Consider the following 22513-nt stretch of genomic DNA (forward strand, 5'->3'; position numbering starts at 1 on the left):
TTCCCAGAGAAGCTCGCTCCAGATCCTTCCCATCTGCAGTTACTCCCACCCTTCTTCAAAGCCCTTGACCCTGCTGACATCTGCCATATACGTTGGCTTATTGCATTTATAATCTCTTGCAATCCAAATGGGAAGGCTGCCATGAAAGCCTCTTTGGGCTCTGTGTTCAGAGAGGCGAGCAGAGGTGACTCTTCAGGACTTGCTCACAGGGACGTTTTAGCCAGAAGTGATCCTTGAGGCCCTGTGTGTGTCCCTCCGGCCCAAACAATAGTCCTTGTTACAAAGTAAGATGATGATAATGGAAGTTGTGCCGGCTCTAGGTATCAATTGCTTCGAAGACAGAAGACAAACGTCTGGGCCTGTTGATGACCTACCCGCACCTGACACTTGAGCTCCCTGGAGGCCTTCCCAGCCTGCGGCTTTGTACTTAGTTATGGGCTGCAGGCCTACACTCCCCAAGGGGAGACACAGCGTGGGGTGCCGAGACCAAGCCCCCCTTCCGGAGTGCCAGGCTGCGGTTGTCTTCCTCATCCACAAGAGACTTGCCTTCTCAACCCTGCCTGACACTAGAGTCACCTGGGAGGCTTTTGTAAAATAGGGGCACCTCGGCCCCACCCCAGAAATTTTGGGTTGTTGGGGATGGGACCTGGACACTTGGATTGTTTGAACTCTCCCAGGAGACTCGCACTTGCAGCCAGGCTAGAGAACCGCGGCACCTGCAGCTGGGGTCCTGCCAGATGATCAGGGCGCAGGGGCCATCCGATGTTCAGAAAGCAGCTCCGTTGAGGCGCCTGGGTGGCACAGCGGTTAAGCGTCTGCCTTCGGCTCAGGGCGTGATCCCAGCGTTATGGGATCGAGCCCCGCATCAGGCTCCTCTGCTGTGAGCCTGCTTCTTCCTCTCCCACTCCCCCTGCTTGTGTTCCCTCTCTCGCTGGCTGTCTCTATCTCTGTCAAATAAATAAATAAAATCTTAAAAAAAAAAAAGAATATGGGAATCTTCCTTTAAAAAAAAAATAAATAAATAAAGCAGCTCCGTTGAGAAAACTGTGCACGGCCTTCCTGTAAGCCGGCCCCCTGGGTTCCCCGGGGCCTGCCCCAGAGCCGACTCAGGAACCTGGCTTTGGCCAGCTCGGAGTGTCCTTGGGACAGACCTGAGCTCCCGCCAGCAGGACGGGATTAGGCGGTGGAGAGCCAGCCCTGGAGGAGCCCGAAACTGCTCCAAGGTTTGGCCTCCAGGCAGAGGCTCCCAGAGCCCAGGGCCCTCCTGCTTCCTCCACAGTCCTGCAAAGTACAGCCGGCATAGTGCAGCCTGGCATGCAGTCAGGGGCTCCAGGGCCCCAGTGGGCACAGCCCTGTCCGATCGGGGTCCTGGGCTTCCCTCTTGGCTCCCTGTTGGCCTGTGCCACAGCCCCACTCCCAGCCCCGCTCTATCGACCTTCTAGGCCTCCAGTCCTGCTGGCCTGCTGAGTACAGAGAAGACTGACCAATCCCGTCTTCCTTTCAGGACTTGACATGCCTGGGGCTCTAGCCCGCCCTCTGCAGCTTCTTTGTCTGTCTCTCCCTGAGCAAAGGGCCCTGAAATGTCCGCTGAACCAAGGACTGGCCCAGGGCCTGCGATCTGGGGGCCCTGGAGGCTGTCGAGGAGAGCCTGAGAAGCGGCTCTTGTGACGAGGATTCGAAAATCCTAGAAAAAGGCCCCTGGTCCTACAGCAGCCATCAGCCCACCCTGAGATTGTCCTGTCTTCGCAGGGAAAGGTGAGGGGGGAGACCCGTGCCTGCAGCCCCGTTCCCTCTGTCCCCCAGCTGAGTCTGCTCCACTCAGCGATAAGGCAGAGCAGCTGTCCTCCTACCCCTGTTTTCGGGACCAGCCTCGGTTGCAGGAAGGCCAGAACTTTGGTCTCCCAGGCCAGGACACAGCACCCCCCAGAGCAGGGAATTTTCCCCCAACTTACGGCGGGTACAACAGCAGACGTAAGTAGCCTTCGCTGGAGGGTGTTTCTTACCCCATTCGGGCCTGACCTGGCAGTCCCATTTATGTCCCCAAGACCCAGCCTCTCCTCCACGTCCCCCTGCCCTCGTGCTGCTGGCCGCAGCCGGCGTAGACCTGAGCCCCGTCTGCCACTTGTTCCAGTGGCCTTCATCTTTTCAAGTCCAGCATCTAGTCTAGCCAATGGCCCATGGGGGGGGGGAGGGGCAGCACTCGCCCTGGGGCTTCTGCTGCCCCGGGGAGGCTGCTCGGGGCTTCATGGGTGGCTCCCCGACCAGGAAGTCCTCTGCTCCTGCCCAGGAGGCTCTGAGAGCACCCACAGCAGAATGAGGCAGATGCCCCTCACCCCCAATCTCTCCAGCGGACCAGGCAGTATTTGTCGGGCCTTCCCCTGTGAGGACAGGGGCCTGGGAAGCCTTGGGGGCTACAGACATGAAGCAAGGTGTGAGGCTCCAGCCGGGCAACCTAGGGACGTTGGTTCATCCGTTAGCAGCTCTGGCTCCTTGCGGGAGCGGGAAGACCCTGCTGGGCCAGTCTGGAGGCAGAGGCACAGGCCAGCAGAGGTTGGGAGGACTTGTTTATTCAAGGCACGGTCATAGCATTAATAACAAGAAGGTTCGGCATTCTGGCACATTCCTTTAGTGGTGGTGGCCAAGGGAAGTCCATACCCCACACCGCAGGCCCCAGAGGATGTAATGCTGCTGATAGGCACTTTGCTTCCAGAAGCATCTGAGGAAGAGGCAGGCAGGCATGGAGCTACTCTTGGCCCATTGGGGCACTTCATAGAGGCTCTAGGCAATCCCTCAGAGGCAGCCCCCTCCAGAAAGAATCAAGTCTGAGAGGTGGTGCTTCGGTGGAAGGCTGGGGAAGGACAGCCGGGAAGTGGGTTGTGGGGTGGGTCAGACGGGAGTGGGTGGAAGTCAGTGGGTGAGACAAGTGAGGGCTGAGAGGGCAGGCCAGGGGAGGTGCCAGGAGGGGCCTGGATGGGGTGTGAAAGGAGCCAAAGCATGCCCACCCTGCCTTCACAGTGACCGTGGAGGTTGAGCAGCTGCGGGGTGGGGCAGGGCTTGCCAGTTGCCCTGGGTCTCCAGAAAGAGTTGAGAAGTGAAAGGATTCTGGAACTTTCCCAACATTTGCAATGTCTTCTCTCAGAACCAACTGCACTTTGGCCCAAAGGCAGAGGGGCGAGCCCGCAGCCATGCCACCATGTAATCTGCTGGGACCCTTTCCCTAGGCAACATCCAGAGGCTGCCGGGTGGGCAGGGGACAGAGGAGGGACAGTGGCAGAAGCGGCAGGAATAGTCCAGCAGGGGCTGTGGGGATGGGGGGCAGGTGCCAGCAAGCAGTGCCCAGTGAAGGAGAGCCTGCAGGCCAGCTTCTGGCAGGAAACTCACACGCACACCAAATATACCTTCTGGAGGCCAGGGAGGGCCAAGAGCTGGCCACCTCCCCCATGGCATGGGCAGAGCTCCCTGGTGGGGACCGGCCCACTGCTCCGGAAAGGACCCTTCCCTTTGTTGGCTGGTGAAATGCTAACAGGGGGCCCTGAGGGGCCTGGGTTCATGAGGGACTGGATATAATTTCCTCCTTATTCCTAGCTGGACAAGGAGTGGGAGAGACTGCCAACTCTCTAGATGACTGAAGCTCTCTGGAAAGACCCCTTATGCCAAGGTCTGGGCCAAGACCTGGGGGTATGGCAATGTTGGCCTCGCGAGTGCTATTTCTCAAAGAGAAGCCTGGAGCTTCTGCAGCTGAGATGTGGGCACAGGTGGAGCAGGGGTGAGCCCCAGGTGGTCTGAGTTCAGGGGCACGCATGTGCCCGGGACTTGGTGGGGAAGGCTCAGGTGAGGTGAGCCTGGGGCCGACTTTTGGCAGGTTGGCGGCGGGGACCCAGACCCTTGGAGGAGGGAGCTCAGGAGAGCTCTAGAGCACGAAGACCGCTTTTGACATGGCTCCTTCTGGTCCGCTGAGGCCTCAGCCAGCCCTTTTCTGTGTCCTCCCCAGCTGTGCGGCCCAGGGCTCATGATGGGGGCCTGTCCTCTGAGGCAGAGTTCTGCACCCCCCCTGACTATGGCAAAGGTGCTGGGTGTCACCAGCACTGTTCCTACTCAGGATTCAGTTCCTGCAGGTCCGGAGTGGTGGCGGTCCTGGGAAGGCGGCCTTACTCCACCAGAAAAGGCGTCTCCGTGGAGGCCACAGCCCCTGCCCCCACCCCATTCTCGGCAGGGTGTCTGTAGCGTCTGGGCCAGGCCCATACTGGAGGCCACTTGAGTGGTCTTCAGTCCAGAGAGGAAGGGTCCTGCTCGGGAGGCCAGGGAGTGGCCCGTGCCTTCAGTCTGAAGCATGGGCTTCTTAGCCTAAGCTGCTGCCCACCTTGGCTTTGCTGGGGCCCAAGCACTCAGGAGGGTGTGAGGCAGGAGCAACTTTTAGTGGCCACATCCTTGACCTTGTGGGTCCTCTCATTAAGGCCTGGGGCTTGGGGACTGTACCTGGTTTCCCATCACCCAGCATCTGGGAAGAAGACCCCTCTCCATGAATTGTGCCTCTGTCCCTCCCACCTCGTAGTAACCAGCCAAGGCCGCCTTCATCAAAACGCACACAGGTCCCGTTTAATGAGCCCGGAGTGATCGTGTCCCAGCTGCCTTTGCCAGAATGGGAAGAAGGGTCTCTACCCTGCTGCTCCCGGGGATGTCCACCAGGGGGCAGAGGAGCGGGAAGTGTCTCGCTGCCCCTTGCTCCGGGTGATCCCCATGCAGGGGATGTCCTTGATGAGGCCCAGCACACACACCTGTGCTTCCTCAGCCTGCAGGGAGGGGTTGAAGGAGGGCCGGGGGCCGGGGTTGGAGCAGCCGTGGAAGGTCCTCGGCAGGGCAGCTGGTCAAAGGGCGGCAGAGACCCTGAAGAGTTCGGTGGGCGTCTCTCTGCCTCCTCCTTGATGCGCGCCTTCTCCACTCTGACCCCAGGAAGGTCCCTCAGCCTGCAGTCTCCGTGCCCAGGGCTTCAGCCCCCTGGCCCGAGATGTGGTGCCTGCCTGGAGCCTCCATCCCATCCCGGGGTCCCTCTGCACTGCCCAGCACCTCCCATTCGAGCTGGTCAGCAGGTCGGGGCCTCCGTGTGGCCAACAGTCAAGGCGCAGACTTCTCCGTGGGGGCCTTCCCAAAGTCTGCGGGAGGTCGTGGGGAGGTCTGGGTGGCCCTCCCGCCTCCCCCTGCTGGGCCCTCCCCTGGCCGCCACTCCCGTGGAGTCGCCAGGTGGAGGCCTCCGGTCCGGTCAGTGGTACTGGCTCTGGCCCTCCAGTTCCAGCCCTTCCTGGAACTGGGCGGAGCCCAGCTCCTGTGCAAAGCCCCTCACAGCACTCTCCTCTTCCCCGTCCTCCGGCTGTCTGTTCATGGTGCCGTAGGTGTGCCGAGCGGGGGAGGAGGCGGGGGACAGGTTCATCTCCGGCTCCTGCAGCACCGTGGCCACGTACATCTGCTTGGGGGGGAGACGGGGTGAGGTCAGACCTGGGGCCGGGCCCTGGGCACACCCTTGCTCTCACGCTCTACCCCCTGGAGCCTCTGCCCCTCTCGAGCCATGGATCCTTCCTTTTCCCCCAGCAGCCGGGGGCCTGGCCAGCCCACCTGCCGAGGTGCTCTTGATCATTCGAAGAGCAACTCTGAGCCCACTGCTCCTTCAGTAAGGTTCCATTCATTCTTGGTTCCAGGTCAGGTTGAACCCGGGGAGGGGGGATGACATGAGGCTCCCCTATGCTGGGGTCTGGAGAGACCCCCATCCCTGAGCTAGTGCGCTTCTTAATACAGCGTAAGGGGGCATCCACACCTCCCCTGGGGTGTGTCATCGGCTGGCCTGTGAATCAGGACTTGAAACGGAGATTGCTAGCTGAGGTCTTGGCCATGTGACCTGTCAAATCCAGGAATGGTCCCGGGAATACCGGGGAAGGGCAGCAAAATAGAAAACCAGGAAGTACTAGGGACAGAGCTGTTCGTCATCCTTTGAATGGCTTTTAAATCAACTCCTGGTTTTGAAAATAGGTAATTATGGAACAGAATTAAATCTTTCCTATAGGAATTCATGTCAGTGAAACCAAAGAGTGCTGGCTGATGAGGGAACACTTTTCCTACAGAAGAATCTAGATATTTGTAGCATTCCAAAGCGAACCCCGTATAAACCTTCTGGTCCTAAGGGGCAAATGGTAACTGAGCAACAGAAGAGGCCGGCTGTCATTCCCCCTCATCTGGGTGTAACCAGCATCCTTAGTGGGGAAAGAAAAAACGGGATAGTCTGTGTCTCCTGGGGTATGCCCAGCACCGCCTACAATGTGCTTTAGCCCCTAGGGCTGAATCAGGATCTCTCCAGCCTTTGGATTGAACTTCTGGTTTTCAGGCAATACAGGAGATAGTGGAAGCTGCTGCAAGACATCATGAAGAAATAGCCAGAAAAACCCAGAAGGTTGGGAATTCTGCAGGACCACTGGCTGGGTCTCTCCCAACAGGCCGTAAAGGAGAGGCTGTGAGAAACTACAAGAGACATTTGCAGGGACCGGATTCATCTAGCACGAGCCTGCAATGGATTTGGTTTGGATATGCTTTGTGAAAGATGTCTCTGGAACACTTAGGGCGACTTGAGTATGGGCTGAGTATTCGAAGACACAGAAATTTACGTACACGGAAAGATGGAGATTGTTAACTAAAAATGCAGATTATAAAACAGTATGAACGGTATCATTTCATTTTAGCAAAAATTATATATCTACCTGGGAGAATAGACACTATCAGTAGTTGTCTCTGGGTGGTGAGAATATGAACTTTTAATTTTCTTGTTTTTGCTTCTGTTTTTTTCCCATAATTATCTGCAGGGTTCATATACCAACTGTGCTTATCATGAAAGATTAAGAAAATAAATTCCAGTAATTTTTTTTTTTAAGCTCAGCCTTCCAGATGCAACAGACCTGGTTCAAACTTCGTTCTGCCACTTCCTTGCTCAATAATGCCCTAGGGTCTAAATGAACTGACCGTTTTGAGCCTCAGTTTCCCCATTTGTAAAATAAAGATAAAGACTCCCTACGGTGTGGGTGTATCAGAGCATAAAGACTAGGAGTGAGAATGGCAAAGTGTCCGGTTCCTAAGAAGATTCCAGAGGGGTCGTCTTACGAGGGCCCCAGGGAGAGATGCTACGCGAAGAGAGGCCCCTGCTTTGAAAGCTTTGTAGACTCTCCAACACCAAAGTCCCTTCTCCCCATCACCTCCCAGAGGAACTCTGCCCCTCTCTGTAGACTTTCCCCCCCAACGTGAGGCGGACCCACAGCTCTGTGTACCAGGGGTAGGCGTGTCCACCACTGTCATATCTGTGCACTTTTCCCCACCTCGGGGGTGCCCAAAGAGCCCCGTCTCCCCCCGGGCCCTGCTGCCCACTCTGCATTTCCACCACGGCGAAAACTTCCGGTGCCCAAATGCTCCAGATTCTCTCTTCCGGGCCTTTGCACAGGCTGATCCTCTTCCTTGAATGCTCTTCCCCCACATCCTATTCCACCTAGCAACCCCTACGCCCATTCCTAGAGTTGGATTAGATGTTCCCTCCTCTGGGAAGCCTTCCCTGAGTGCCCAGGCTGGCTGGTGCCCTTCTTCAGTGCTCCTCCAAGGCGCCCTGGCATCCACACTGATGGCAGGGATGGGGGTGAGCACTCGGGCCCCTCCAGGCTGAGCCACAGTGAGGGAGCCGACGCCCAGCCTGCCAGGCCCCTGTGTTCTGACTTGGCCTCGTCTCTTCACATGCTGATGGGCTCACTCATGCGGCGCTCCCGCTGCCTTACCATTCGGTGCAGGCCTCCGAGAGCTCCCTGCAGCTCTGTGTGCGCAGCTCGGCCTGGCATCTGTGCCCCTGGAGGCAGCCTTCGGTCCTGAGGCTGAGCCCCAGCACGTCCCTGTGTCTACACGACTGAGCTGGCTGTGGCTGGGCCCGCCCTGACCTTTCTCTTCCTCTTTGAGTTCTTTTTAGAGTATGTCTTGGCTCTTCTCTCATCCCATCTCTTCAGCCACGGCCACGGCAGCAATTTGACCTGGGCCAAGTCCTGCTGTGTCAGGGGAGGGAGCCCAGGGGCCCTCGCCTCCTCCCCAATCCCCGGGGTGGGCACTGAATGCCGGTGCCCTCCACACTGCTGCTGGAGTAGCCCACCCCCTTGCAGGTGCCCCCCTCCTGACCTGTCCCCCAGGGTGAAGGCAGTGACTCACAAGGGAGGTGGGCGTGGAGGAGGTGCTGCTTGGCTCCATGTCGAACACGGTCTCCATCTCCTCCTCGGGCTGCAGCAGTGGGGAGAGATGTAGAGGGTCACAGAGTGGGGGTGTCCACCCTCTGCTCCCACCCTCCCCAAATCTGCACCTGGGCCTCCTGCTCCCCTGGCGCGCCATGCCGTCTTCTGTTTTCCCAGACCTGCAGCCCCGGGCTGAAGCCCGGGGGGACAGAAAAAGGCCAGGGATGCTGGTGGCCCTTCTGAATGTTCCAACCCTAAGAACCATAATGGGGGCAAATAAGGAGAGTTGGGATTGGGATTCAAATGTGAGTCTGCTTGGACTCTCGTAAAAGCCTTGATTTCAACAGTCTCTTCTTTCCTCTCGGGGTTCCCTTCTCTCTGAGACCAGTCCGACATCATGGTCTAGGTCCCCTGCCATCTCCCTTCTCTAGAGTGGACACCTGGGCCACCAGATCGCATGGCATCGCTGGATGGGGAAGACAGAGCCAGACGCATTGTCCACTCTGGTCCTCCCGGTACTCGAGCCAGTGACGGAGGAGGGGCTGGGCAGAGAGGGCAGTGGGAGCCCCCAGTGCAGGGCCACTAAAAGTAAAAGGATCCTCTTCCAGGAGGCTCCCTCCTTTGACTCAGCAGGACATTAGATTAACTTCCTTCCTTCTCTTTATATACATTCACTTAAAAAGGACACAGTTTACTATTATAGACAGAAAACCTGCATCATTGACACAAGCAGAAATATAAATAAATGTGAACCAACAGAAAAATGGGTGACCATGAAAAAATTTAAAAACATGTTTTAGTCCCCGGAAATCATTCTAGCATGTCCGCACAGACGTGCCACTTTGGGAAATGCCAAAGGAGAGGGCACACAGCATTGCCGGCATGGATCTCAGCAGGCAGGGACTGGCTCCCTTCTCTAACGACGAGGCCAGGCTCCACTGGCAAAGAGCCAAAGGAGTCACAGGGTCCAGAGAGCCAGGCCTCAAATTCAATAGACTGGGATTCCTAAAAGGGTGATAACTACCCCTCTTCCCCAGGGCATCGTCTTTTTCTGCACCCGTCCTTCCGCCCTTTACCCCATCCTCTCTCTCACAAGCCTCCATCCTTGGACTGGTGCCCACAGCTCGGTGGCTGGACAGGCTCGCATTGTAGGAGGGCTGTTTGGAGGAAGTGCCAGAGGGGAGGACAGCTGTCTTTTAAATCTCCCCACCGTGCGAGGGGGCCGGGGCCTGGGCCACACAAGGGCACGCACACATGCACCCTGAGTTTGCACACCCCCACCATCGGAAAGGCAAGAACCTTTCATCTTTGTGGCCGTGGGTGCGCAGGTCAGGAGGAAGCCTAGAGCCGTGTCCCAGGGGCCAGCGAGAACGAAGGGAGGAAAGGAAGGGTAACTCACCTCATAGTCAGATACCCCCTGGAGCTTCCCCAGAAGAGTGCTAACGAAGGCGATGACCATGGAAATGATGAGCGTGGACAGGGAGAAGAAGGTGATGTTGTGGAGAGTACCTGCCAAGAAAAAGAACAGGTGTGGGGCTTGCTGCCTGGGGCTTGGGGCTTGAGGACCGGCGCTGTGGGCAGGAGTCCGCCCGCCGAGATGCCGGGTCCCTGGGGGCCCTCCTCAGCACCTCTGTGGGGGCTTCATGTCCAAGGCGGAGCGGCCCCTGCCCCAGTTCTCCTCCTAGCACTGGAATCAATGCGCCTGACGCGTGACGTCATCCCTCAGTGCTATGGGCCCAGTTTGGAATTCGGCATCTTACGGATTCCATCACAAAATTTAATTGTCTGAAGTACCCACTCAAGTGTCATGAAACATGTCCTTCTCGACCCGTCAGTTTACGTCCCAGCTCACAGTCCCCGGGCAGTAGGTCCGGGTTACCCACTCACGCCGCTGCCCCCAAATGCAGTCTCTGACCCACGCCTGTCCCTGCGAGCTCCTGTGGCAGCTCTTACCCGTGCTCAGGGCAATCCAGAATTCAAGTCATTTACATGTCGCTCACGATATTCGGTAACTTTTTTATGACACCAGTTTTCTACTGAGGTAAAGATTACAAATCAACCTTTACGGTCAGAAGCTAACCCATAATGATGCTGGTCATTGTGTTTCTATAAGAGCAAAATTGGCCAACAGCTTCGGTACCCAACCATGCAGGGTGGATGGAAACAGCTAGAATTCAAAGGCCCGTGCTCAAACAGTATTTCAGTAACACAGGAAATCGCTCAGGACGCTATGTTGAGTGAAGAAACTCAGGAGACAGGACCGAACATTATGAAATGGAAATCACAACTTTGAAAAGTAAGAATAAACCAATAAACCCCCTCCCACTCTGCCCTCTCCCCAGTCTTTTCTACTTAGGAGAAAAATTTTTAAAAAATGAAGTCGGCTACGTGGCAGGGAAAGGCTGGGGGATGAGAAACGGGGAGATGGCGACAGACGGCTGACGCACGGAGGTAACTGGGAGCGGAGCTGTTTCCAGCTGCCGCCGGGGCACCACAGGAAGAAAATACGGTTTCCCTTCTCGCTCTGCTGAGGAGATGAAGGTCCGGGTCCCCGAGGGAAGACCAGTGTGGGGAGAGGGCAGGAAGCCGTCTGGTGGCGGAGAGGATGGGGAGGTCAGTGCGAACCTCGTGCCTCAGAGGGGATCACTCACGTGTGGTCCACAGGGACAGGGACAGCAGCTCTGTGTAGCCCAGAGCAGGGGAGAAGCTGGCCACTGGCAAACCCGAATCCTCCTCCAGGTTTTAGGCGATCATAGGACCCCAGGGGGGATGGCAGCAGAATTGAGCCCCACAGCTAATGTTTTATTTCTGCAGCCTTGAGTTGGAATGAAGGAATTGCTGTTTCTTGCTCTGAGGGTCGGAAACCAAAGCGCACGCGAGCTGGGCCGCGTTGGTCCAAGCCCGCCCCTTAGCGGCAGAGGTCGGCTGGGACTCTGGTCCGAGCCCTACCTGAGGTCTAGAGAAGCCATGGGGGGGGGGGGCTGCAGTCGTGCGCAGCTCTTGCTCCTCCCGGGCCCTCTCTGCTTGCACAGGGCAGACGTGCTGTTGAGGGCTTTAAAGGCAGAGGCAGGAAGGCCAGGCAGGCCCGGTACCTACCTAATCGCAGGATGGAGAAGAAGAGCATCCAGAAGAGACCGAGGAGCGGGGCGAAAATGGCCTGGTAGACAGCAGCCATGTGGATCTGCTCGTTGAGCTTGGTGGGCGCGTAGGAGTAGTACATGTTGTAACGGTCCGTGACGTGTTTCATGCACAGGTACAGCAGCCCTGCGGGGCCGCAGAAGGCAGGTTCGGGTCTGCCCGGGCGGCGGGAGCCCTGTGGCGCCGACCGCCGGGACCCCCGTCTCCCCTGAGACCCAGAGTCTGTTCTGCCTGTTGGGCGAAGGGTCACTCCCCCGACAAACATCCCGCGTGACCAGCCATCCAACCTCCCCTGATCTGCCCGGCCCCTCCCTGCCCTGCCGACAGTCTGTCCCCGGCCTTCTCATACTCCGACGCTGGGGGCTCTACCCCTCCTCCCGGCCGGAGGGCACGCAGCCCTGGGGGTGCCTGAGGGAAGGCTCACCGAAAGGGACGATGATAGGGCAGGTGATGCTGTAAGCTATCACCACGCTGAAGACGTTCATCATCCACGCGTACTCGCGCCCGTACTGGAAGTCCATGGCCTGGCTCTGGGGCGGAAGGCGGGGCTCACGTGAGGGGGCCTGGTCCCCTGGGCTCGGTGCCTTCTCTGGCTCCTTGTCTAGCCCCAGGGAACTGCCCGGTGGCTCAGGCCTGGAGGCGGGCTCCCTGCCGACCCCGGTCCACCGTGCCTCTCACCTTGGGTCCCTCGTGCCCCTAGCGGGCCCCCTTCCTGACGCTCCCCCCGCAAGGGAAGGGCTGTGTGCCGGGAAGGGCCCGGCCCCCACCTTTCTGATGTGGACTCTCTCTGGCTCCGACCTGGAGAAGAAGAGGCGGGTGCTATATAGGAAGAGGGACCCCAGGCGCAACAGCTCCATGCCCGTGCCCAGCAAAGCCGCCGTGATCACGTAGTTGACGAAGAAGGCGCCGTTGTCTGGCAGGAACACACACCTGGCCGTGTGGACAGTGGAAGACGGCACAGACGCCAGAGAGAAGGAAAGGGCCGGGATGTTGGGAGGGGGGTGGAGGGTGGGGGTGGAGGGTAGAGATGGGGAGGGGGATAAAGATGGGAAGGGGGTAGAGATGGGGAGGGGGCGGAGGGTGGGGGTGGAGATGGGGGGGTGGAGGGTAGGGGTGCAGATGGGGAGAGTAAGCTCCATATGCACGTGTCCCCAGCCCGATTTAGGTTAATGCACACCCTTCTGAGCAGGGGTGGGGTTGGTCTACATCAAGGGCGGGTGTGTTGGGAAATACACTCTCTGGCTTGATCTAAAGCAGGGGTGCTTGACCAGGACCCACAGACCGCAGACAGTCCATGGGGAGAAGTTTGGGGGTCTGTGACCTTGACTGTGAGCAAATGAAGGAGACACGTGTCTTGACATTCATGAGCCTCTGATTGCAACGTACCGTATCTGTCCATTAAGAACGTGGGCAACAAATCACAGCAACTGGCAGCTACGGTTGTGCCCAGTCACCAGTTGAAATCAGATACTTTCTTGGGGTGCCTGGGTGGCTCAGTCGGTTAAGCGTCTGCCTTTGGCTCAGGTCATGATCCCAGGGTCCTGGGATGATGGGGCTCTCTGCTCAGTGGGGAGCCTGCTTCTCCCTCTCCCCCCCCCACCGCTCCTGCTCTCTCTCTCTGTCAAATAAATAAATAAAATCTTAAAGATATTTTCATAGCCCACCGCAATTAGTGGTGATATCTGACAATACCTTTGCGCTCACCGTCACTTCAAAATGACAGTCATTATTAAACACGTGGCTAAATTAGACGTGCTAACTTTACGTGACCCCAATGTTCCTGTCTGCAGGTGTGTACTTGGCATGCTGGTCAGCTTCAGCTAGAGGTCAGTCAGCTAGCGGAATGAATGCCTGTGCTGCCTGTTCTCACGCTGGTGACGCAGGCATCTCTGTGGCTGTCCGGTGTCCCCATCTACACAATTCCGTCGACTTCTTTGAAACGAGAAATCTGTGAGCTCCCTGGATACGTTTCAGAACTCCTTCAAAAACTATTCTTTCTTGGGGCGCCTGGGTGGCACAGTCATTAAGCGTCTGCCTTCGGCTCAGAGCGTGATCCCGGCGTTCTGGGATCGAGCCCCACATCAGGCTCCTCTGCTAGAAGCCTGCTTCTTCCTCTCCCACTGCCCCTGCTTGTGATCCCTCTCTCGCTGGCTGTCTCTCTCTGTCAAATAAGTAAATAAAATCTTAAAAAAAAAAAAAAAAACAAAACTATTCTTTCTTGATGGCATCAAAGTTGAGTCATGGCCCTACAACTCTTTTCTCTCTCATATATAAACTGTATCGAAGATCCCGACCTAACCAACGATGAACTCATTGATCTTAGAAACAAAAGAGTCCAACTTATCAACTGCAGAAACCTTAGAGAATTCTGGTCCTTGCCCTAGAAAGCAAGCTGTGAACGCCTGCGTGTCATTTGCAACGTTACATCTTTGAAAATTGGGATTTCCAACATTTGTTAACCTAAAACCAAACCAAACAAAATCAAAATGGGCCGGATATCCAACATGACCCTTGTGTTGCTTCGTCAAAGATCCCGCCGCCCTGCACAGTTGAATGTCCTACTGCCGGCTAAGTAGCCTCAGCGTTCACACTGATGCCCGTAAAACAATAAAATGTAACTGCAGCATGCTGGTATTTAAAATGCACTGTCCTCTTATTAAATGTGCTAATAAAGAGTTTATTACAAATTTGTTTTTTAAAATATCTTGGTAACATTTCAGTATAATTGGTTTTCTTTGTAATCCGGGTATTTTGTGCATTTAAAGACATCTATTCAGAGTGTATATAAAACTGGCAAAATCTGGACAAGCCCTGTGGATGGTATAAGGTCAATTTCCGGGTTGTGATTCGGCACTATAGCTGTGCAAGGCGTTCCCAGGGGGGGACTGGATGAAGGGTACACAGGACAGTGTGTAAATTTCCTGTAAATGTACAATTATTTCCGAAACATCATTTGGAGAAGGGATCCCTGGGCTTTACCAGATTGCCAAATGGGTCCCGGGAAAGGTTAAGAGGCTGCTTAGTGAGAGTCTTTGCACGCATTCATCTCGACCTGCGTGAGCAAATGAAGGACGCACGTGTCTACCTGGCGTGGGCGCATGGGAGCCCCAGCGTACACGGGGGGCACGCCCGGGGCACGTGCTCTAGTACTCACTGGAACCTGATGGACGCCTGCTCCAGGTAGTAGATGTCAAAGAGCCACCGGAAAAAGACATCCAAACTAGGAGCAAGAACAGGGTAGGCCCTTTAGTTAATGAATCTTGGCCTGGCTTGCCTCCCTCTGCCTTCCCTGGCTCAGTCCCTAGAGACTCTGGTATTCTAAGATTCCAGCTGGTCAGTCCACACTGCCTCTCTGCCTTCTTAATGCTGGGCCACCCCTGCCCCGAACCCTCTGGCCTCTCATCTCAAGGCTGCCTCTTCTAGCAAACCTTCGCCAGCCACTTTTCCGAATTTCCACTGCACGCTGGCTGTGTTTTTCCCACCAGTGAGCTGACAGGCATGGCTTGTTTCCCCAGAAGGCAGAGTTCACGGCTGACACCTTAGAGTTCACGGGATACCTGGCTCATGCTAGGCTCATGACAGGCCTTGGACTGTCATTTGAGGAAGGGATTTGTAGCAACCGCAGGTAGGCCTATAGTATCTGAAAGAGGAGGGTCCAGCTCTAGGGTGAGGCTGTCTGAGAGAGGAGGGATACTTGGAGGGGAGGTACCTGGTCAGTCCCATAGAGGGCAGAATAATCACCATGAACACCAGAAAGATGTAGCACTTGTTTACGATGATCAGATTCTGGCTTGATCTAGAAGGGAACAAGGAAACATGGCGTAAGAACCAGAGGCCTAACTACAGAACGGATGGAAAGACAGAGACAGCTACCTGGCCTAGGAAATGGGCTGGACAGTGCAAACCAGTGCCAGCCTCATGGAACCCTGGGAGCTGTGCGGCCGCCGGGAGCACCAGGCACGGGCAGCATCAACTAGTTGTGCCAGCCTTGGGCCCAGGACGGGGAGGAAGGGCACAGGTGCTGTGTGCTTGCTATCTTTGTGAGAGGGATGTTACCAATGGTGCTCAGATCCCTGCAGAGTTTCAATCATCTACAGAAGCCCTGCTCTGGGCCAGAGAAGAGACTAGTAAGGGTTTCTGTCAGGACAAACCTCTTGGCTTACTGCCTGGTAGGATGGTAGGAACTTCTGGTGCAGGAAATCACTTTTGAGACCCACACAGCCTTCGGGCAAAAGCAGGTCCACCTGCCCCAGGAAATGGTAAATACTTTCCACCCAATCGGCTACCACCATAGAACAAGGAGGGCTAACCAGCTATTAGGGCGAAAGCTGCTATCAGTTAAAACATGGGTGCCGGGGGTGCCAGGGGCCTGGGTGGCTCAGTCCGTTAAGCATCTGCCTTCGGCTTAGGTCATGATCCCGAAGTCCTGAGATCGAGTCTGCGTTGGGCTCCCTGCCTAGCGGGGAGTCTTCTTCTCCCTCTCCCTCTGCCCCTCCCCCATGCTCGTGTGCTCGCACACACGCGTGCGCTCTCTCTCTCTCAAATAAATTATTTAAATAAATATTTAAATAAAATGTGGGTACTGCATGGGCTACATGGGTCTACAGTCAGGTTGAGTTCACGGGCTCCTCTGTGCCAGGCTTCCTGACGTCTTTAGACAATTCCTGCTCTGTCCTCCTCACCCTGGGCCTCCTCCCTGCAGTTTCTAGCTGCCTATCTCTGCTGACAGCTCCCTCCCCTCAATGCATGGCTAGAGGCTGAGGGAGCAGCCCAAGGAGCACTTGGTTTGGGCCTGAACATGCCTGAGATGGTGGTCCCATCTCAGCATTCCCGAGGCCAGAGGCCCAGGACCTCTTTCAAAAAAAAAGAAAAAAAAAAATACACACACACACACACACACACACACACACACGTATATGTATATGTATATATCTTAGTCTTTTGGGATGGTTTTGGGTATCAAAGCCATCCCATGTCAATTTGATTCCTTAGGCCAAATGCGAGGCCCGAGCACCAGGCTGGTGGGGGAGTGGGCAGGGGAAGGGGCTGGGGCTGGGGCGAAGAGCAGGGCTGGGGGAGGAGGCCCCATCTCACCTGGTCCAGTGGGCCTCCAGGAAGGCGGACAGGTAGACGATCAGAGGCATTATCACCGTAAATGCCCAGAGCAGCAGGGAGGGGAAGAACTGGGTTACGACTGGGCTCTGTGAGGGTAGAGTGGAGAAGGGCAGAGAGATGTCAGTCGCCCCTTCCCCTTCCAGGCCACCCCTGCTTCTCCCACACCTCTGGCCTCTTCTCCCCAAGCTTAGTCCCAGAGCAGGTTAGGTTTCCCTGAGGCTGCGCAGTGGACCTGGCCTTCTCCGTCAGCCTTGCTGGCCAGGGGTCTGCCTGGCTGGCGTGGGCAGAGGCGGACACCACAAGGTTAAGTGGTGCCTTCAAGGGGCATGGGTCTTCTATGCTGAGGTCTCTGGAGGGGCAGCCTGGGCTTTCCCTGGGGACTTCACCTAGGGCCAGAGCCAGCTGCTGTCACTGACATCTCCCAGCTCAGACAGAAGACACTCCCTTTCATGTGATGTCTTGTGAAAGGTGGTAGAGAAGGGGGAAGGTGTGAAGGAAGAACCCCTAGGGGAGCTGTGGTGCCCCGGGGCCTCCTGTGAGGCTGACAAGGGGGGACAGAAGCAAGCAGCGCAAATGGTGTGGCTTGACTGTGCATGCGTGTGTATGTGTGTGTGCACGTGTGTATGCATGTGCGTGCATGCGTGTGTGTGTGCGTGTGCGTGCATGTGTGCAAGCGTGTCGCTCGATAGGGATGGGGATAATACGGAAGAGGAGGCCTTCTAGGCCTGCTATGACAGCCTGGAGGCTACAGGATTTGGAAATGGGCCCGCCCAGCTCCTCTGCACTCCCCGGTCAGGACGAAGCAGCCTCTGACTTCAGGGATGGCTCCCCCAGCCCTGGGGCTCCCAGCCTGGAGGGGTGTGTCTGGAAGTGAGGGAGGTGGAGGTCCCACTTCTCTCAGATGACTGTGTTGGAACTGACCTCATTCTTCCCCACCCTCAACCCTCTCCCTCAAACTTGGGACCCCCAGCTCTAGAGAAAGTGGGGAGAACAGAGCTGTCACACTGGCCACACCCTCAGCTGCACCCTTTGTCCTCCTAGCTGGCCTCGGGTGGCCCAATCTAGAGAAGCCCTCCAAGCCCCCTCTTGACTGGACCACCCATTTCCTCCCCAGCTCACCCCAACATCTACCTGCAGCACCCCCACCCCCCGCCCCTTCCTCTCCAGCTCCAGTCCCTCAGATGGGCAATGACCTGTGCATTCACCCCTTTAGAACGAAGGGAAGTCTACACCACCATTGACACGGCCACCGCCCCCACCGTGTTGGCAGCGCACAGGCACTGGAGCCGTGTTCCAGGGCCCCCCCACCCCAGCCTCGCCTGAGCCCTTCCCGCATCTCCCTGGGGCCCCCACGGCGGGCCCGAGCAGAGGCGGCACCTGCAGCTTCTCAATGGGGCGGGTGACGTTGTACATGTCGATGGTGTTGATGATGATGGCGGGTGTGGTGAGGAAGAAGAAGAGGAAGAAGAGGAAGGTGTTGATCGCGATAAAGCGAGCCCACCAATGGAAGCGGCGGACGGACAGGTGTTTCCTGGGGAGGGACGGAGGACGGAGACGCACTTAGCACCCCGGCTCCCAGCCTTAGATGCGGCCCACGTGCGGATTCCTGCATGCCAGCTGGAGACCCAGGCTGCCCTGGTCTACTTCAGCCCCCGGGGCGCAGACCCCTGCACCAGGCCCTGGATCTGCCCCCAGTCCCACCCTTGGCGAAGGCCCTGGTGGAGGGCTGGGTCTGGGAGTGGGCAGAGACTGGGTGCTCAGAAGAGGACAGGCTCCAGCCCCGAGTAGGAGTAGGAGAACAGGCCCCAATTCCTTTCCCACCCTGTTCCCTTCTTCAGTCTCAGAGGAGCTGAAAGGAGAGGGGAGGGGCAGCAGGGGCTTACCAAATAATGTCTTTAGGGTGTGGGGCCAGGGTGACCCTCCAGCGGTAGGATTTGACGACGGTGCTCACGGAGGACTGCTGGGGGGACACGCCGCACTGGATATACTTGTAATCTTCCCGGATGCTGCGGAGACAGGGCGAGGAGACAGAGGTCTGGGGCTGAGGACAACAGGCTTAGGAGGGGTCTCAGGCCAGGGTCCTAAAGGTGGCCCCAATTCCTGGGGATTCTCAAAGCCTCGGGGATGCCAACCAGGACCTTAGAGGTGGGCAGCTCCTAAAGCCTAGTCCCTGGAGGAAAGGGGCAGCAGCAGGAGGGACTGTCTGGGCAGGGAGGGGACCACACAGTTTTTAGTTAACGTCTTTTCCCCTTGACAGCGGGGACAGCACAAAGACATGCTCTTTCTTTGAGGTTGACGGAGGAGGTGCTAATTTCAGCCTCACCTTAGTATTAATAGCTACCAACTGAGCTCTTTTTGTGTGCCTGACACTGTGCCTGACAATGAATAGAATCCCAATCGTACAAAGTACTAAACTGAGGTGCCTGGAGACACAATCGAAGAGGGACAGGTGATGGCACTGGAGCCTTTGGTCTTATGCACATTTCTGCTGTAATTAAACCTCAGATCCTTTCTACCGGTGACAGTGTCTCAGAAAAGAAACAGTACTGGGGCGCCTGGGTGGCTCAGTTGGTTAACTGTCTGCCTTCAGCTCAGGTCATGATCCCAGGGTCCTCAGCTCAAGCCCCTCATTGGGCTCCTTGCTTGGCGGGGAGCCTGCTTCTCCCTCTGCCTGCTCTGCCTGCTGCTCCCCCTGCTTGTGCTCACTCTCACTCCAATAAACAAATAAATCTTAAAAAAAAAAAGAAAGAAAGAAACAGTATTGTCTTACATTGGTATACTGTTCTGTATAACATATGCACTAAAGAGATCACATATCCCTGCTTAACCCTCTGGGAGGTGGACAGAGAAGTTTTAAGCAAACAAATACGATAGATAAGAAATTTGAGAGTATAAGTGCCTTGCAAAATTGCACACAATTGCATCTGACTAAATTCTAGGCTGTTCCATTTGTGGGTGGGTGAGGACAAAGTGGTATGTAGGATCAGGCTCCCTCAGAGAGAGAAGTGCCTCCACAATCCTCAAGGGACTGATGCAGAGTTCCCATCTATTTGACCCTATCCTAAGGATCCTTCCAGAACATTCCTGAGTGCACCTAAACCACTCCCTATCAAGGCAGAGTTGCCAGAAGCTGGGGCAGAGGAGGGAGGAGGCTGTAAAGCTATGAATTCGGGGAGGCCTGCAGCAGGAGAGCAGAACCAGCATGCAGAGCTTCTCTACCCTGACTCCGTCACTTGTGGTGAGGAAAGGGGTGATGCGTAATGGGGGGGGAAATGGATTCATTCTTGTCAAGGCCTGGAAGAGGAACCAAGATATCTACTCTGACCACCTCCATGCTGAAGCAAGGACATATGAGGATGGGGGGACTAGGGCCTGGGTATCCCTGGAGACAAACTGAGTCTGGCAGCTGTGGGGAAATGGATGCAGACATGCTCTGGAAAGCAAGATGGCGGCTGCCTGTGAGAAGCACAGAGGGGTTGAGGGGCGGTCAGAATATGGCAAACTGGAGGGAGGTTCTCTCTCCTTGTCCCTTGGCTGGAATGGGGGTGAAAGAGGATGGTTTCAGAGCAGCAGAAGCCCACTCTCAGGGCTGGGCTGGGCACAGCAAGCTGCTGGCCCCGGCACTCACTGCTTCGTCATCCTGGCGTCCTGGAAGGTGACAAAGATCAGGTCCAGACGCTTCAGCCGAACGCGGTTGAGCTCAGCGTTGAACTCATCGGTCAGCTGCTCCTCCAGCTCACTGTAATACTGCTCTGCGTCTACCTGGGGCGAGATTCGGCCCTCAGAGCTGGAGAAGCCAGAGCTCTAGGAGGCCTCGCCTGGACATAAGGCCTCTCTCCACTCAGGTGGCGGGCCTCAGGCCTTGGCAAAGAGCTCAGGATCCCAGCGGGCTCCCAGATCCCAACTCGAGAACAGGAAAAGACTAGGACTCTGAAATTAGCTCCCTGCTCTTAGATCAGGGGAAGGTGACGCACCCTTGGGGCCAGGGAGTATTTTGGAACTTGGGCGGGACTCCAGAGGAGTGACAGAATGTGTCTCCAGCATTTTCAGGAAATGCAGATGATTCTTTTTCTGGACTGGCTAGAGTTCAGTCCTGCCCAGTGGCCTCCTCCTAGTGGTTGGGTGATAAGATGGAGCCCAGTGCCTTTAAATGCTCCTGTCCTAGCCCTCTGAAAGCCTGAGGCATGGCAGCCTACAGCAGTCTACCATGTTCTCTCTGGTCCTCCCAACCAAGACTGGAAGTGGGCAAGAGCAAGCCAGCCCAGATCACTCCAGAAGGGGTGATCTCCTTTACATTCTCCATGGGGAGGCCGGGCAAGGTGGAGAGGGTGAGAGGAGCTGGGAGCCACAGCACCGGATGGTGCTGAATGGGGCCTGAGGGTACAGGGCCCGGGACAGAGCCGGAGCCCCAGTGCCCCAGCCCCTCGTCTACCATGTCCCTTAATCCCCAGGGCCGGGTACCTCTTTGAAGCAGGTCCAGCACTTGCAGAAGCACAGGCGGGAGCAGGGGTGGACCTTGATCATCATCTTCCCACTCTTCTTGGCCTTGGCAGTGTAGTAGAGCCGGCCCCGCATTGCATGGCGCCTGTCGGCCGGCGGGCAATAGGAGAAAGGATCTTGTGGTTGGGGGGGGGGCCAGCAGAGCCACGTCCTCCCCTTGTACCCTCACCCCAGTTCCAGAGAGACCCCGCTGCAGACTCACCTCTGATCATCCAACTCGATCAGCGTCCTGACGTCATAGCAGAAGTGAACTCTGGTCACTACGCACCCCGGATAGGCCTCACTGTAGCCAGAGACACAGAGACTGAGCCAGCCTGTGGCGCTGGGGATGGGCCATCCCACCCCCACCTCTACCCAGAACTGCAGCCCACAGGGCCGAGTGGCTCAGCTGCCTGGTTCTTGGATGGGAGACTCCATTCCCAATGTCAAATTTCAGAATTGATCCCTGGTAATCTGGGATTTGCCACATCCTCCCAGATGATCCAGAATAGGGTCAGGGGGCAGAACTGGAAGTTGCTGCTCATGAGAGATAATTAGCTCCTAGGGCTAAGAACTTGGGTCGCAAAAAATGCCCCAACTGCTCTAGATAGCTGTGGTCCAGGAGCTTGCCAGGCTCCGTCGCAGGAGCAACGAGGGAAAGGAAGAAAATGATACCCCCACCACACTCACGCCATGCAGGAAAGCCCTTGGCCTGAGAAACCCTGCTCTGGCCCCAGGGCCTCCCCCATTCTGGAAGGCTAATCCTGAGCCAAGTCCAGGACGGGCTGGGGTGTCTCTCGCGCCACCATCCTATGCCAGGTTACTACCCACTTGAAGATGTAGGCGGGGGAAGTGGGAGGAGGCAATCCCTGCTTCAGCCCACGCGACCCACTTACTGAAAATGCTTAATGATGATTTCTGGGTCTTGGATGTCCGTGGGGACATAGGTGATCATTAGTGTCCTTGTGACCTAAGTGGGGAGGGCAGATGGAGAAACACGACCGTGTTGACACAGAGCCCCCGGGTGTCTGGAGCAGGCCCGCTACTCAAGCAGGCTGCCCCCTTGCTGGGTAAGCTCAGTGCCAGCTTCCCTGGCCGGGCGCCCTGACTTCAGCGGGCTGTGTGCTGTGTGCGGCCGCAGGCAGGCACGTGCATCTCTGGTACTCTCTGGGGCGCTGCTGCAGGCCGCCTGCCACAGACAGCAGAGGTGGAGGGAGAGAGAGCCAGAAGCCGCAGACAGAGCCAGAGCTCCGGGACCGACAGGAGCTGCTTGTGCTCTTGTGCTGACTGTCCCCACCATCACTCTGGCCAGCTATGTCTGCGTGGCGTTGCCTGAGGTCCACGTAGCAGGGCCGTCCCTAACATTACACCGGGGAGGGGGGTCAGGAGGTGAGCAGCCTCTGGGGAGGGGATGGGGAAGCCCCTCCAACTTCACATTCTATTCTGTGAATGGGAAATGTCTTCCTGAGCCATCCCCTCAGGGTGACAGTCTGGTAAACTGAGCTTCAAGACATGGGAGTCTCGGCAGAAGCTTCTGGTGACAAGAA

At 56.6% G+C, this 22513-nt stretch overlaps 1 protein-coding gene across 1 annotated transcript in view; it reads right to left on the reverse strand.

Moving 5' to 3' along the window:
* Window positions 1-4586: 4586 nt before the first annotated feature.
* The window catches only part of TMEM63C (transmembrane protein 63C), a 67649-nt gene continuing 49722 nt past the window's right edge, over window positions 4587-22513 (reverse strand). The window contains exons 11-25 of the mRNA XM_026519439.4: window positions 21863-21936; window positions 21190-21270; window positions 20949-21072; window positions 20116-20249; window positions 18371-18493; window positions 17865-18018; window positions 16467-16573; window positions 15082-15168; window positions 14527-14592; window positions 12140-12302; window positions 11797-11902; window positions 11331-11498; window positions 9634-9743; window positions 8215-8283; window positions 4587-5458 (exon numbers count right to left, since the gene is read on the reverse strand). Of these exons, the coding sequence (XP_026375224.1) occupies window positions 5258-5458; window positions 8215-8283; window positions 9634-9743; window positions 11331-11498; window positions 11797-11902; window positions 12140-12302; window positions 14527-14592; window positions 15082-15168; window positions 16467-16573; window positions 17865-18018; window positions 18371-18493; window positions 20116-20249; window positions 20949-21072; window positions 21190-21270; window positions 21863-21936 (1767 nt within the window). The 3' untranslated portion in view covers window positions 4587-5257. The remainder of the gene's footprint in view (window positions 5459-8214; window positions 8284-9633; window positions 9744-11330; window positions 11499-11796; window positions 11903-12139; window positions 12303-14526; window positions 14593-15081; window positions 15169-16466; window positions 16574-17864; window positions 18019-18370; window positions 18494-20115; window positions 20250-20948; window positions 21073-21189; window positions 21271-21862; window positions 21937-22513) is intronic.

The sequence above is a fragment of the Ursus arctos genome, unplaced genomic scaffold (assembly GCF_023065955.2).
Source record: "Ursus arctos isolate Adak ecotype North America unplaced genomic scaffold, UrsArc2.0 scaffold_25, whole genome shotgun sequence".
NCBI lineage: Eukaryota > Metazoa > Chordata > Mammalia > Carnivora > Ursidae > Ursus > Ursus arctos.